This window comes from Nicotiana tabacum, chromosome 7, assembly GCF_000715075.1.
Source record: "Nicotiana tabacum cultivar K326 chromosome 7, ASM71507v2, whole genome shotgun sequence".
Taxonomy (NCBI): domain Eukaryota; kingdom Viridiplantae; phylum Streptophyta; class Magnoliopsida; order Solanales; family Solanaceae; genus Nicotiana; species Nicotiana tabacum.
Window position 1 is genome coordinate 170,045,686 of NC_134086.1, and position 14,819 is coordinate 170,060,504.

At 37.5% G+C, this 14,819-nt stretch overlaps 1 protein-coding gene across 1 annotated transcript; it reads right to left on the minus strand.

Annotated features, from left to right (window-relative positions):
- Positions 1 to 848: 848 nt before the first annotated feature.
- On the minus strand, positions 849 to 12,091 carry LOC107776446 (ceramide synthase LOH2). The gene is made up of 6 exons (XM_016596343.2): positions 11,620 to 12,091; positions 5,529 to 5,737; positions 3,684 to 3,839; positions 1,733 to 1,918; positions 1,463 to 1,641; positions 849 to 1,174 (listed from the first exon to the last, which is right to left on the minus strand). Exons 1-6 carry the CDS (start codon positions 11,734 to 11,736, stop codon positions 1,155 to 1,157), a joined length of 867 nt encoding a protein of 288 aa, XP_016451829.1. The 5' UTR covers positions 11,737 to 12,091; the 3' UTR covers positions 849 to 1,154.
- Between the last annotated feature and the right edge of the window lie 2,728 nt (positions 12,092 to 14,819).

Here is a 14,819-nt window from a genome sequence, read left to right on the forward strand (position 1 = left end):
AAACTGTTTTTCAAAATTTTCACTCATAAAACTTCAAAAACAACCCAAAATTATATTCATGTCCAAACACAACTCTAAATTTCAAATACTATATTCACTTGAAAAAAAAAAAATTCACCCCATTTTAGAATTTTACAGTTCTTATGTCCAAACGGCCACTAAATTTTCGTCGAGAATAACTGACACCTCATAAAGGACGTTGAGTTACGCACAACAAACAAAAATGTAGAATGATCTTACATATGAGCATGTTCATAAGTTAACCATCTACCTCCTTTCCGTTTCAAGTTGCTGCTGTTCTTTTCCTTTAAGGGTCTTTTAATGGTACCAGCTTTGATGCACCTCGATTATTTCATAGGCTATCAACTGCCACCCAGGAAGGAATAGATAAAGAAACAAATCACAGTAATGTTTTAACCCTAAACTCTTATACATTTTTCACTCATGTTGAAATTTAAGCCCTAACCTCTTATGATCCTAAACCATTTCATTGAGCCGAGGCCACACCCTTCACACTTTTTCCCTCGAGATTTATCTGTATAGAGTATTATACTGCTGTATCTTTTCTTTCTTTTTTAAAAATTTATTAACCAAATCTATCGACTATAATAACATATTTCGTCAACATCCCCCAAATAGGTTTTCCCAAAAAACGATCGTATATACAAACATAGGCACACGGCGTAACAAAATTAAGTTCCAATTGCTCGTTCACAAATAGTTACTCCAATAAACATTCACACCCAAATGCATTCAGGGGCAAAAATTACTCCATTCCTCATATGTACGTACTCATATCCTCGCTAGTAAATGAAAACACCCAGCAGCAACAAAGGACAAGGCAATCATAAGTGAAAAACTGAAGATTGATTGCTTGAATATACTTGTTTAGGGAACAATTATACAAGGAGATACCTATTATTTTGTACACCAAAAATGTAAGACAAGTTAAACTGATAATATCCCCGCATCTAATCATACTAGTTCTACTTCTATAGTCAAACAAAAACAAAGAAAAATTAATGGACTATAAAACGTAGAAGGATGTCAAGCTAAGTCTATTGGGAAAAAGAATCAGATGCAGACCAAAACCTATAACTCATATGCAATCTTCCAAGCTAGCACGTTTCTGCCGAACAATCTGAGTGTCCAAATTAGTCGTCATCTTCCGAATCTGTACTCAGAAGGAAAAAAAAGAAAAGGTCAGCTTTTAGCCCAGTTCAGTATAAATGTGTTAAAGAACAGATATCATTAGTCCAATTAAACAAAGAGGAACAGTCGTTATCAGTTTAAGATCTACAAGAATATGCTAGCGTGAAAAGGTACTTTCATTATGCATCTTCATTCTCATTTTGTCTTGGGGTAGGAAAAAGACATAAAAAGGGAACAACGCGTATATCAGCACAAATTCAACAACATAGTGTGCTTGTGCTAAATTCAAAATGACAATTAAGACGCTTACCAGATCTTATATCTTCCCCAACTTTCCCTCTATTTTTCAACTGTCTCGTGATCATTGAACATATGAGAATCCACCAATACAGGTGGAACACAAGCAGGGTCAAGAGCATTGTGTTGAAGATGTAGTATAGCATTATATTGTATGCCTCTGACAACTTCAAAACCTCACATAAATAATAGCTGGGAAATGAACACATTGAATTAATTAGGGGAAACCGGAAAAAGAAGGGGAACAACATCATATGAGTAGAAAATCTAACAAGGACCTAACCTTGAGGATCGTATGACCCAAAATGGAAAGAAAACCAGCCTAAGTATGAACCAGGAGACAGCAAAACAACCAAATAATATGCTAGCTCCAAGCTCCTTCTCCGAATATTTACACACTTTGGCAGCTTCAAGAAAGACATCACTTGCATCATGTAATGCAAGAATAACTATCCCGATCCGAAAGAAGCTACAGATGTCAAAAACACGTAAAATTAAAACACAAATTGAAACAGATGAAAATATGAGAATCTAGATTATTTTTATGCCATTGAATGAAGTGGACATATCAGATGACGTACAACAAGTCATCATTAAATTATTGCGGTTACAGAATGATGAACTCTCAAATGTGTTTGCAGCCTATTCATCGAAACCAGTTAGAGAAGGAACATCTATTATGTCTTAACATTCAATACGAGGAAAGAAAATATTCTGCCGTACTCCTCCATCACATACTTTCTTCCTCATAAGAAGACAGCCTTTTCTAGAAGAAAATTTTCAACTAGGAGAATTAGCTCAACTTTGGAATTACAGCATAAAAACAGCGTTTGAGTCTTCTAATGTTGACGAACTTCAAGAAATGACTTAATAGATTCAAGGGAAATCAATGTTGAGAGATCAGCAAAACTATAACTCAAACAAAGGTAGCAAGATAGCTGTGGCTAATTATAAAGCCAAGTTATGTAAACTTGTTATCCAGTTTTCCTGAAATCAACAGATTAAGTAAACAGAGGGAAATGATAAGACGTTCAAGGTTGGTCACTTTTCTTGAATACATCAGATGAATTCAAAATGGACAGTCAGGAATAACTATTATTTGCTTACCCACGAACAACTTCAAAGATTAATTTGGGACCTCTTTTCCGCTGTAAAGGAGAATGTTGACCATATTCTGATCAACCAATGACCGGTGAAAATGCTAAATAACTGTATCTGCAGACTGAGTTACAGATTCGACCAATTTGGGGAGATGGGGAAAACATTTATTATTATTTATTGTTTTGATTGATATCTAGCAACCATTTCATTATTTTCAGTAAGACAGCTATTAGCATCCTTGTGCAGGGGACTAAAAGGATGGTACTGGCTAAGTCAAATTTGACTAAACTAGTGTTGCCTGCTGTAGACATTATCTAAAGTGCAAAAGCTGTTAATGCGCTTATGCATACTCAATAAATGAATCAACAATGAAAAAGTGGTAAAGAATCAACATTTAGAAGAAAGGAGCCAATTTAGCATCCTCATTCCAGGAAATCTCAGCAATTTTTCTTTTTCAAAAAAAAAAAAAAAAAAAATGCAAATAGTGTGACATATTAAGCATATCAATGCATTGGAAACATGTGCTCTATTTCAATTCTCAAAGGTAGTAAAACATCAAATTAACAAAAACATCAGATACACTTTTCTTAATTCTATCTCATCTACAAGTTACATGCTCTGCATCCATTTAAAATTGATAATTGCATGTCTTCACAAATGAATATGCAAAACAATATTAATACGGTAATTTTTTTGGCAGAATATTATTACAAAGTTTGGCATATATTTTTCCTCCTTTGGAAATAAATGTTCACATACTTTTTTTAATCTCTTCTATATCTAGAACCAGCTTTTCACAATTTTAACATCTACTTTGACTTAGCATCCCTTCCCCCTACGTCAACTGAAAACAAAAGGAAAAAGTCATCTCTCGAAGTATGTTAAAGAATGTAGTCGTTGGTGGTTGAATGAATGTGAAGAATTGCATGGAATCAAGCATATTTACAATTCCTACTTATATTGTGCCTGACATAGACATAGAGACCTTAAGAGTTTTGCTAACTGCATACTTAAATCATATGCGTATTTTCACGTCAAACTAGGGTAAGTCCCAAAATCAAAAAGAAAATAAAGAAAGGAGGAAAGTGATAACTAAGAAATAAAAAGCACACCTCCGGTGAAGTAAACCTTACCTTGAAATATACGAGTATGAAATCAGAATAACTGTCACTATGTGATGAGACATCATTACAGCAAAGTCCTTCCGTCGTGTTTCCCAAACAAGGAGCGCAGCAATGGAATAGACATAGAACCCACATTGGCACATATAGATAAGTTTTATGCCAGACCTAAAATGAGAAATGAAACATAGGATGTCAAATTCTATTAAAGGCTCATGTGAACCTTCTATTAAAAGATGCCTATAAAAAAAAGTTGCCCGAAAAACTATGTTGCTCGGACTCTCCGAAAATGTGGCCGGATACGTGTCGGATCCTCCAAAAGTAGTGCATTTTTGAAGGATCCGACATGGGTGCGGCTACATTTTGGAGAGTCCACGCAACATAGCCGAAAAATCATCTTTCCATTCTCACAGGCAAGTATGAAGTGCAAAATGTTGCCCATAGTTCTAATGATTCTAGCAAAAATCAACTTTTGGGGGCATTAAAAGTTTGCATTTCTCAAAAACGGACACATGGATTTGCATTTCTAGTTGAACTTCTATTTTCACAACAAAAACAGAGTTTAACGCATTAAAATGACTGCAACTAAGCGTGATGTTAAATCAGAGTAGAAGTCTAGCCTAGACAATAATCTAGTGTCTTAAGAAGTCCTATTTCCTTTTTTTGTTCAACTAGATGGTGCTTGTATCCAATTAGAAATAGTTTGATGAGTTCTCTGCAACCAAAGGCCTGCTTACAGCGAAGAATGAGCAAATATAAACTTGGGATTATAAAAGGTACTGGGTTTAATAATCAGGGGAAAGAGGGGCATTCCACAGGAAATTTAATAATATTACAACCATTGAGAACAAATCCTAGCATACAGGGTTGCCCCTTCCAGAACTTATTTCGGTTCTTTGAGGGGTAGAGATGACTCCTTTTGCTTGGTCTTGATAGTTGCCACAACAAGGTCTTTTTGCCTTTTTGGCTCTTTCTTTATATATGTGTGTGTAGCCCCTTAACGCTCTTGCAAATAGAACTATCAAGTACTAGACAAGATACATACTGGTAACAATTAAGCGATATTTTTTTTTGTTTGGCAGCCTACCAGCCTCGGACTCTTGATCTAGTGGCATGAAGAGGACTCTCTCAACAACTATGAACAAGAATGGCCAGTATAACTGAAAACAGAAATTGGCTAGGGCCCTGCGGGTAACAATTAAGCAATATAGCATCGACTACGAAAAGTAAGTATTTTTTAGTGGATACTCCATCCATCGCATAGTGATGATACCCTATCCACACTATATGAAGCTTCAAGAAATCATCCATGGGATAGGAACAAAGAGGGTCCTAATTTTAGCGTTGTATAACCACCAAAGGGAAAATCATCGGTGCAATCAAACCCATCAGCACTCAATCGAGAAATTAGCAAATCACCAAACATAAGAAGAACAAAAGCCTTGAGAAGAGATTTCTGACAGTACGGTGGCGACATATAATTTTCTTATCTCTTTTTTCCCATTATAAAAAGCAGCAAACATTTGGTATAGGAGAAAAGAAGATACTGCAAAACTTAAGAAACGCAACTCTAATGTGAGGCTCAATGGTGGAAACTTAATAAGAAAAGCATACGTCAGCTTATTTAATCCTAATATATGAACTTAGCAACAGATTTCACCACTAACTATACTAATTTGAATTGAACATATAGCTGGCATTATGATGTTTCCCTCAAATAGGACATGGAACTATTTCTTTTCTTGCTTACTCAATTATTTAAAGTAACAACTCCAATTTGACCTTTAAACAGACAGTACATGCTGACTTCCATATGTCATATACTAGGTCATAGCACGATTGGGATGTGATACTCACGATAGTTCCTGATTTGGCCAGCCCCTGAAATATTCCTTCACATCTAGGAACCATGGCTCATGATATGCAACTTTCAGGACACAACACTCAATAGTGCCATAATAAGCAAGTTTCCACATGGATTCAGAGCATTTAACAATTTTTCCTCTTGTAGCCTCATCATTCTTCAGATGGGCGGTTCCCAGATGCAGCAACCAAATTGCCAGTCTCTGGAAACAAGGTGAAGAACTGTAAGAAACATAGATATGCCAAAAAGATGGAGTAAAATAAACAACTTAACCAAAACTGCCAGGTAGCTGCCAGTGAGTAAAATTCACTTTCTATCATCTATACTCAACAACATCAAGAAAGCAGTAACTGAATCTTAGTTCCTTATTATCACTACTTTCAAGCAGTTAAACTTATTGTTTGCTAAACGAGGGTAAAAAGAAATAACGTCACTATCCAAAACAAGTTATAAAGTGGTATTCATCAAAACATGAGTCCATGAATCTTTACCACTATGCAAATGGATGGCAAGTTCCAAATTATATCTCAGTATTCCCGACGTAGGACCAATAACGTTTACCATAAATTTTTCAGAAGGGGCATTATTGTGAAGGTGTGCCATTGAGAAAGTTAATGATGTAATCCCATATTGGTAAAGCTTAGGCTACTAAACAGGTAGCTCATACCATTACACCAGAATCCAGGCACATGAATATTATTAAATCCGATTTAATTCAATCAATTAATTGTTGAAGTTTGGCAAAATGCCAAAGTCCCACATTGGTTGGGAGTTAAGTTTGGGGGGGATTTTTCCCCTATAAAAGAAGGCCTAATGTTTAGGATTGAAACACACCTCTCATTTGCCTTCTCATCTGTTTAAGGCATTTGTATCTTCTCTCTTTAGTATTATTTCACTTGTATTTTTGGAGTGAAATAAAATATTGGTTGTGTCCGAGGAGTAGGCAAAATTAGCCGAACCTCGTAAATTCTGGTGTTCCCTTTTATTGTTGTTTTATTGTCTTATTTATTATTTGGTGGCTGTCATAATTTTTGGTATAGTAGTTGTGACTTATTCACACTATATACATTTGGCTTCCGCAACAATTGGTATCAGAGCCAAGGTACTGTCTAAGTATGCTCTGTGGTTGCAGCATAGTCTGATCTTCCACATCAGAAAAGATTTATCTTGGTAACTGAGTCAAGGTTCTGTCTGAGTATGCTCTGTAGTTGCAGCTTAGTCTGATCTTCTACATCAGAAAGGAAATAATCTTGATTTGTGTCGTCAGCTATTAAATAATATTTGTGTCAAATATGGGGGACAATAAACAAGAAGAATCTACATCAAGTGTCAACAATACGTCATCATTGGCATCTTCGCTTATGACAAGAATTGTGTCAAATGCGAAATTTGCGGTAGAAATTTTTGACGGGTCCGGACATTTTGGGATGTGGCAAGGCGAGGTTCTAGATGTCCTTTTTCAACAAGGGCTAGATCTGGCCATTGAAGAAAAGAAACCAGATGTTATTGGAGAAGAAGATTGGAGAATTATCAACCGTGTTGCTTGCGGTACCATTCGATCCTACCTTGCTAGAGAGCAGAAATATCCATACACAAAGGAAACTTCTGCAAGTAAATTATGGAAAGCACTGGAGGATAAATTTTTGAAGAAAAACAGTCAAAATAAATTGTACATGAAGAAGAGACTGTTTCACTTCACCTATGTTCCTGGTACCACGATGAATGAACATATCACCAGTTTCAATAAGTTGGTCACAGATTTGCAAAATATGGATACAACTTATGATGATGGTGACTTGGCCTTAATGTTGTTGGCGTCACTTCCTGATGAGTACGAGCACCTTGAAACTACTCTACTCCATGGAAATGACGAAATTTCTCTCAGAGAAGTTTGTTCAGCTTTGTACAGCTATGAACAAAGAAAGCGAGAAAAACAGAAGGGCGGAGAAGGAGAAGCACTGTTTGTGAGGGGTCGTCCTCAAAATCAAACGAGGACAAAGAAGGGAAGATCCAAGTCAAGATCCAGACCCAGTAAAGATGAATGTGCCTTTTGTCGAGAAAAAGGGGCACTGGAAGAAAGACTGTCCGAAGTTGAAGAATAAGGCCAAACATAACAATGGAAAGGCTATTATGGATTCAAATGTAGCTGATTGTGATGATTCAGACTTCTCATTAGTTACAACAGAGTCATCAACATCATCAGACATATGGTTGATGGACTCGGCTTGTAGCTATCATATGTGTCCCAACAGGGACTGGTTCATGGAATTTCAAGAAGGAGAATATGGAGTCATCCACACAGCGGATAACAGCCCTCTTACCTCATATGACATTGGTTCAATACGATTAAGGAACCATGATGGAATGATCAGAACATTGATAGATGTTCGATATGTACCGGATTTGAAGAAGAATCTCATCTCTGTGGGAGCCCTAGAATCAAAAGGGTTCAAAATCATTGCAGAAAATGGAGTGATGAGAGTATGCTCCGGTGCACTAGTGGTAATGAAGGCTAATCGGAAGAATAATAATATGTACCGCTATCGTGGCAGTACAGTTATTGGGACAGCGACAGTAACATCCAGTGACGACAAAGAGGCAGAAGCAACCAAGCTATGGCACATGCGCTTGGGACATGCTGGAGGAAAATCCTTGAAAACTCTATCAGATCAAGGATTGTTAAAAGGAGTAAAGGCTTGCAACTTGGAGTTTTGTGAGCATTGTGTCAAAGGGAAACATACAAGGGTTAAATTTGGTACAGCGATCCATAATACTAAAGGCATTTTGGATTATGTACACTCTGATGTTTGGGTCCTTCCAAAACACCTTCATTGGGTGGGAAGCACTATTTTGTAACCTTTGTTGATGATTTTTCTCGAAGAGTGTGGGTGTATACAATGAAAAACAAAGATGAAGTGCTGGGAATTTTTCTCAAATGGAAGACGATGGTGGAGAATCAAACAGGCAGGAGGATCAAGTGTATTCGCACAGACAATGGAGGTGAATACAAAAATGATCATTTCAATAAGGTCTGTGAAAATGATGGCATCGTCCGACACTTCACTGTTAGACATACACCACAACAGAATGGAGTGGCAGAACGTATGAACCGGACCTTGCTGGAGAAGGTACGGTGTATGTTGTCCAATGCTGGCTTGGGCAAAGAATTTTGGGCTGAGGCAATTACATATGCATGCCACCTCATTAATCGTCTACCATCTGCTGCTATTGATGGCAAAACACCATTTGAAAAATGGTACGGAAAACCTGCTGTAGATTATAACTCTTTGCACGTGTTTGGCTCAACTGCATATTATCATGTGACGGAGTCAAAATTGGATCCAAGGGCAAAGAAGGCTATTTTTATGGGAATTACTTCTGGAGTCAAAGGATATCGCTTATGGTGTCCTATGACAAAGAAAGTAATATTCAGCAGAGATGTTACATTTGATGAATTTGCTATGGTAAATAAGGTAACAGAAGATACCAAACAAAATGAAGGTGCTTCTAAGCAGGTGGAGTTTGAGGGAAAATTTATTTTTCCTACACAAGAAGCAGAGGAGGAAACAAATGAAGATTACCCTCTGGAAGGAGAGTCAGTAGAGGAGATTCCAACTCAGGAATCTCAACAACAACTTGAATCAATAGCAACCAGCAGGCCAAAAAGAACAATAATGAAACCTGTTCGTCTCATAGAGACGGTTGCTTGTGCAACCTCAATTGTAGCTGATGATGTTCCTACTACTTATAAAGACGCTGTCCAAAGTTCAGAAGAAGATAAGTGGAGGATTGCCATGAATGATGAAATACAGTCCCTTCATCAGAATCATACATGGAGATTGACCAATCTCCCGAAGGGAAAGAAAGCAATTGGGTGCAAATGGGTATTTGCAAAGAAAGAAGGATTTCCTAACCAATTAGATGTTCGCTACAAAGCAAGATTGGTGGCCAAAGGATATGCTCAAAAGGAGGGAATTGATTACAATGAAGTGTTTTCTCCAGTTGTAAAACATTCCTCCATTAGAATTATGTTGGCTTTGGTAGCACAATTGGATTTGGAACTAGTTCAGATGGATGTAAAAACTGCGTTTTTACATGGAAACTTGGAGGAGGAAATCTACATGACTCAGCCAGAAGGATTCAAAGTTGCTGGAAAAGAAAATATGGTGTGCAAACTTGAAAAATCGTTGTACGGATTGAAACAATCTTCTAGACAATGGTACAAGCGATTTGACGAGTTTATGTTGCGGCAAGGGTACAAGAGAAGCAAATACGATCATTGTGTGTATTTGCACAAGCTTAAAGATGGTTCCTTTGTATATCTTCTCCTATATGTTGATGATATGTTGATAGCTTCCAAGAATTTGGAAGAAATTGATAAGTTGAAGATTCAACTGAAGAAGGAGTTCGAGATGAAGGATTTGGGTGAGGCAAAGAAAATTCTTGGCATGGAGATAATTAGAGATAGACGTTCAAAGAAACTCTGTTTATCTCAAAAGGAATATTTGAAGAGAGTACTTCAACGTTTTCGCATAGATGACAAGACTAAGCCAGTTAGTACTCCACTTGCTTCCCATTTTAAGCTAAGTACTACTATGTCGCCAATGGATGAAGCTGAACGAGAGTATATGTCAAAGGTACCATACGCAAATGTTGTTGGTAGCTTGATGTATGCAATGGTTTGCACAAGGCCTGACATTTCACAAGCTGTTGGAGTTATTAGCAGATATATGCACAATCCAGGGAAGGAGCATTGGCAAGCTGTGAAGTGGATTCTACGGTATATTCATAATACTGTAGATGTCGGGTTAGTTTTTGAGCAGGAAGACAATCAGTTTGTAGTTGGATATTGTGACTCAGATTTTGCGGGTGATATGGACAAACGAAGATCAACTACTGGTTATGTGTTTACTTTTGCAAAGGCACCAGTTAGTTGGAAGTCTACTTTGCAGTCAACAGTTGCTTTGTCTACAACAGAGGCAGAGTACATGGCTATTACAGATGTTGTGAAAGAGGCAATTTGGCTTCAAGGATTGCTAAAGGAGCTTGGTGTTGAACAAAAAGGTATCACAATTTTTTGTGATAGTCAAAGTGCTATTCAATTAGCGAAGAACCAAGTTTATCATGCAAGGACGAAGCACATTGATGTTCGGTATCATTTCGTACGAGAAATCATAGAAGAAGGTGGAGTCACGGTGAAGAAAATTCATACTACAGAGAATCCTGCTGATATGCTGACAAAGGTGGTGACTGCGGTCAAGTTTCAACATTGTTTGGATTTGATCAACATTGTTGAACACTGAAGATTGAAGATGAAGACACAACCAAAATTTGTTATTGAGAGAGAATTGCAAATGTGGAATTTTGCCAAGGTGGAGATTTGTTGAAGTTTGGCAAAATGCCAAAGTCCCACATTGGTTGGGAGTTAAGTTTGGGGGGATTTTTCCCCTATAAAAGAAGGCCTAATGTTTAGGATTGAAACACACCTCTCATTTGCTTTCTCATCTGTTTAAGGCATTTGTATCTTCTCTCTTTAGTATTATTTCACTTGTATTTTTGGAGTGAAATAAAATATTGGTTGTGTCCGAGGAGTAGGCAAAATTAGCCGAACCTCGTAAATTCTGGTGTTCCCTTTTATTGTTGTTTTATTGTCTTATTTATTATTTGGTGGCTGTCATAATTTTTGGTATAGTAGTTGTGACTTATTCACACTATATACATTTGGCTTCCGCAACATTAATAACAGTCTTAAATTAAGCCTAAAACTTTTCCATCAGGATGTCTTCCAAAAAGTTCCGCCCAGACAAACAAATTAGACGGGATCTATAATAACGAGAGCATTGAGCAGAAAGAAACAGCACATTCCTATGCGTTCGTTTTAAGAATGTTAGTACTCATTTTTATTGGTTGAAAAATGACGTCCATTTTCACACTACTTCCTTTTACGCAATCCACTAATTACAATAGTTAATATAAAAAACTTTACCCATGTTTGCAAATTAAAGATTAATAATTAAATAATCAATAAAACAAAGATAGTACTAGAAGCATTTAATGAGGTACATTAAGCAGTTGGAAGCTTACACGAAAAATGAATCTGTCAAGGATGAATCTGGCTCCGACGAAACCAAAAGCGAAGTAAATGACATAGAAGAAATGAGAAGGGGCAGGGGCAGCATTGTTCGCCCAAATCGAGTCCATGAATAGAGGATTAGAACCTCAATTTCCAAATGATAACCAAAATCGCACAACGTGATGAATCCACATCTAAATTCGACCAATGTTTCCAAATTCAATAAGATTTCGCCCTTCTGCCCACCGCAGTGCCAAGTCCGATGGAGAAGCAAATACGGGTCGGACTATCGCGGGGGGTGGGGGGTGGGGTAAGGGTGGAGAGAATCAGAATCAGAATCAGAATAAAGAGTATGGTAACGGAATAGAGGAAGTGGGAAGTGTGAACAAAAGAAAATATGGGGTGAGATATGGTGGAGATCTTGTGAATGGCGGGGTGTGCTTTACGTACCCATTTTGCTGCTCTCAAATCTCAATAAATTTTAATGATGCCTCCCACGCACCTTCTAACTTTACCTCTTCTTTTTTTCTTTTTTTCCCTTATACGGTACGTACCTTCCAAATCCTATTTTGTTTTTATTTCTTTTTCATACCTAACATGCAAATAAGAATACTTAAACGTCTCAACGAGACTGGGGCCTAAAGCCAAATTTTAAAGAGAGACGCTAAATAAGAATATCAAAGATAAATTTGCAATGAAAAAGTATAAAATAAAGGTAGAATAATAAAATCGGCCAATAGTTTGATAAGTTGACATACAACAACAACATACCCAGTGAAAACCCAAAATGTGGGAGGAGTCTGGAACCAAAATGTGGTTCTTTTAAATTCAAATAACCAAAATGTGTGGAAAAAAAATTAGTGACCAAAATATATATAAAGCTTTTGCTAAAGGCGCTATACCTTAACGGTCGTTTGCCCAGTTAAGTAGAGCGCTTTCAGCTAAGGCGTTATATTTCAACTCAAACGGGTGGAAAGTATAGCGCCCCTAACAAAAGGCGCTATAGTATAACGCCTTTTGTTAAGGCGCTGACAAAATCTGAGTAGAGATCTAGACTAAATCGCAATTGCATGCAATGAAGAAGAAGAAGAAGAACATAGCTGAAAGAAGAAGAGAAATGAGGAAGAAGATAAATTCTGTTATTCTGTAAAAACTAACTCAATTAGTGCAGAATATCTGCTTTTATACAAATCTCTCATACGAGTCACGCGTGTGATAAGGGTAAAAAGACTAAAACACCCCTGTTAACTAACATAACTACCAAGTTTTTAATACTCCCCTTCAAGCTGGAGGGTAGAAGACATCCAACACTCCAAGCTTGGAAACTAATGAGTGATGTTGAGCTACGGATAGACCTTTGGTGAGCAAGTCTGCAAGTTGCAATGCAGAACTGACATGGTGTGGTGTGAAGAGCCCAGATTTGACTTTCTGTCTGACAAAGTAACAATCTATTTCTATGTGCTTGGTTCGTTCATGGAAAATAGGATTCTCAATAATTTGAACGACTGCTTTGTTGTCATAGAACAGTTGGACTGGTTTAGAAATTAGTATCTCTAATTCTTCTAGAAATCCTAATAACAACAACTTCTGCTGTCACATCTGCCATACTTCTATATTCTGCTTCTATCATACTAATTGTTTGTTGCTTTTTTGATTTCCATGAGATTAAGGAGTGATAACTAGGGATTCTAGCATATTTTATGCTCTTTTTTGCTTAAGTTTTGGATTAAAGTATGTACAAGTATTCCCAAAAGCTAACTATTTGTGCTTGTTTGCAGTGTTTGGTCAAAAGTGACAAGGAAGTCACAATCAGCTCAAAAAGGAGTGGAACCTACACAATTCAAAGTTGAAATCAAAGGGCGCTAACAGCGAGAAATAGCAGCGGACGCGGAGGATCTACCGCTAAGGCGATCCTGATGCCGCTCTCAGCGGATTGAGGATTCAGAGAGTGTACTTTCAGCTTAACAAGTTACCGCTGCCCGCGGTGAAATTGCGTGGCAGCGGTGTCATCTGACGCGGCCGCGGTCAAATTCTCGCCCTCAGTGGAAGTGAGAATCAGAGAACTAAGCTTGGAGCTTAAATTGAAGACTGCGGTCCCCGCACATATTTCGCGGCCACGATTGGAGGAGCGCTGCGGCGGTACATTTTCCACTCCCGACGGACTCAGAGTTCATACCAAGTTCAGAGGAGAAGAACCACGGTCCGCGCTTGCTTTTGCGCGGCCGCGGATGTCCAAGCGCTGAGACGATCCATTTTTCGCTGTCAGTAGAATCTCCGTAAGGGCAATTTTGTCCAAAAAATTTAGTTGTGTATAAATAGTTCTTTTTCATATTTTTAGGGCATCTGTTGTTTTGTGGAGCACGTGAACGGCCACTTTTTGCTTTTTAGAGTAATTTTAGAACATCTTTAGTAATTAATCTTAGATTTTACTCTTGTAATTACTTTTTATGGCATATATTTCATCTCCATCTTTGATTTCTTCTTTGATTAAGAGTAGCTAAACCCATTAGCTAGGGTTGTGGTCCAACCCTAGTGTGGGTATTTAATGGGTCTTCAATTTTAGGGTTTAAATGTTTATGGGTCCATGATATTTAGTTTGATTCATGCTTTAATGGTTGAATTGGTGGTTCCAAACACTGATTTAAGCCTTTTTGACTTAGGCTCTTCTTGAGAAAGAGAGACTAAGTCTAGGAAATTCAAGCTAACAAGGAATTGGAGTGCATTCAAGAGATTGATAGCCCTAATTAAAGGGTTAAACCTAGAAATAGTAATACCCGACTTGAACCAATCTTTCTTGCATTGTGTAAACACCTAATTGGGCTTGAGAAAGCCAATTAGGGCAAAGTCACTCAAACTACCGAGAAGTATAGAGTGAGTAATTATGTGCAATGGTTATATCATGATCCCAATTACAACAAGTTTGTCCTAAGTTTTAGACCCCGTTAGATACCCACCTAGGTGTAAGTAACTTCTCTAGTGCCTTTTTACCAATTGAGAAAATTCTTACAAAAATATCATACTTAGCTTAATTTCAGTCTTCATTAGTATTAAAAGTAGAATAGCAACCAAAACAAAGCATGATTGGAAGTGCAATTAAGAACATCGCACATAGCTAGATTAGATAGAAACCCAATTCCAAACCAATATTAGCTCTCTGTGGATTCGATCCCGACTTTTCGGGTAGAAGCTGCATCGACCACTCTTGTCATTC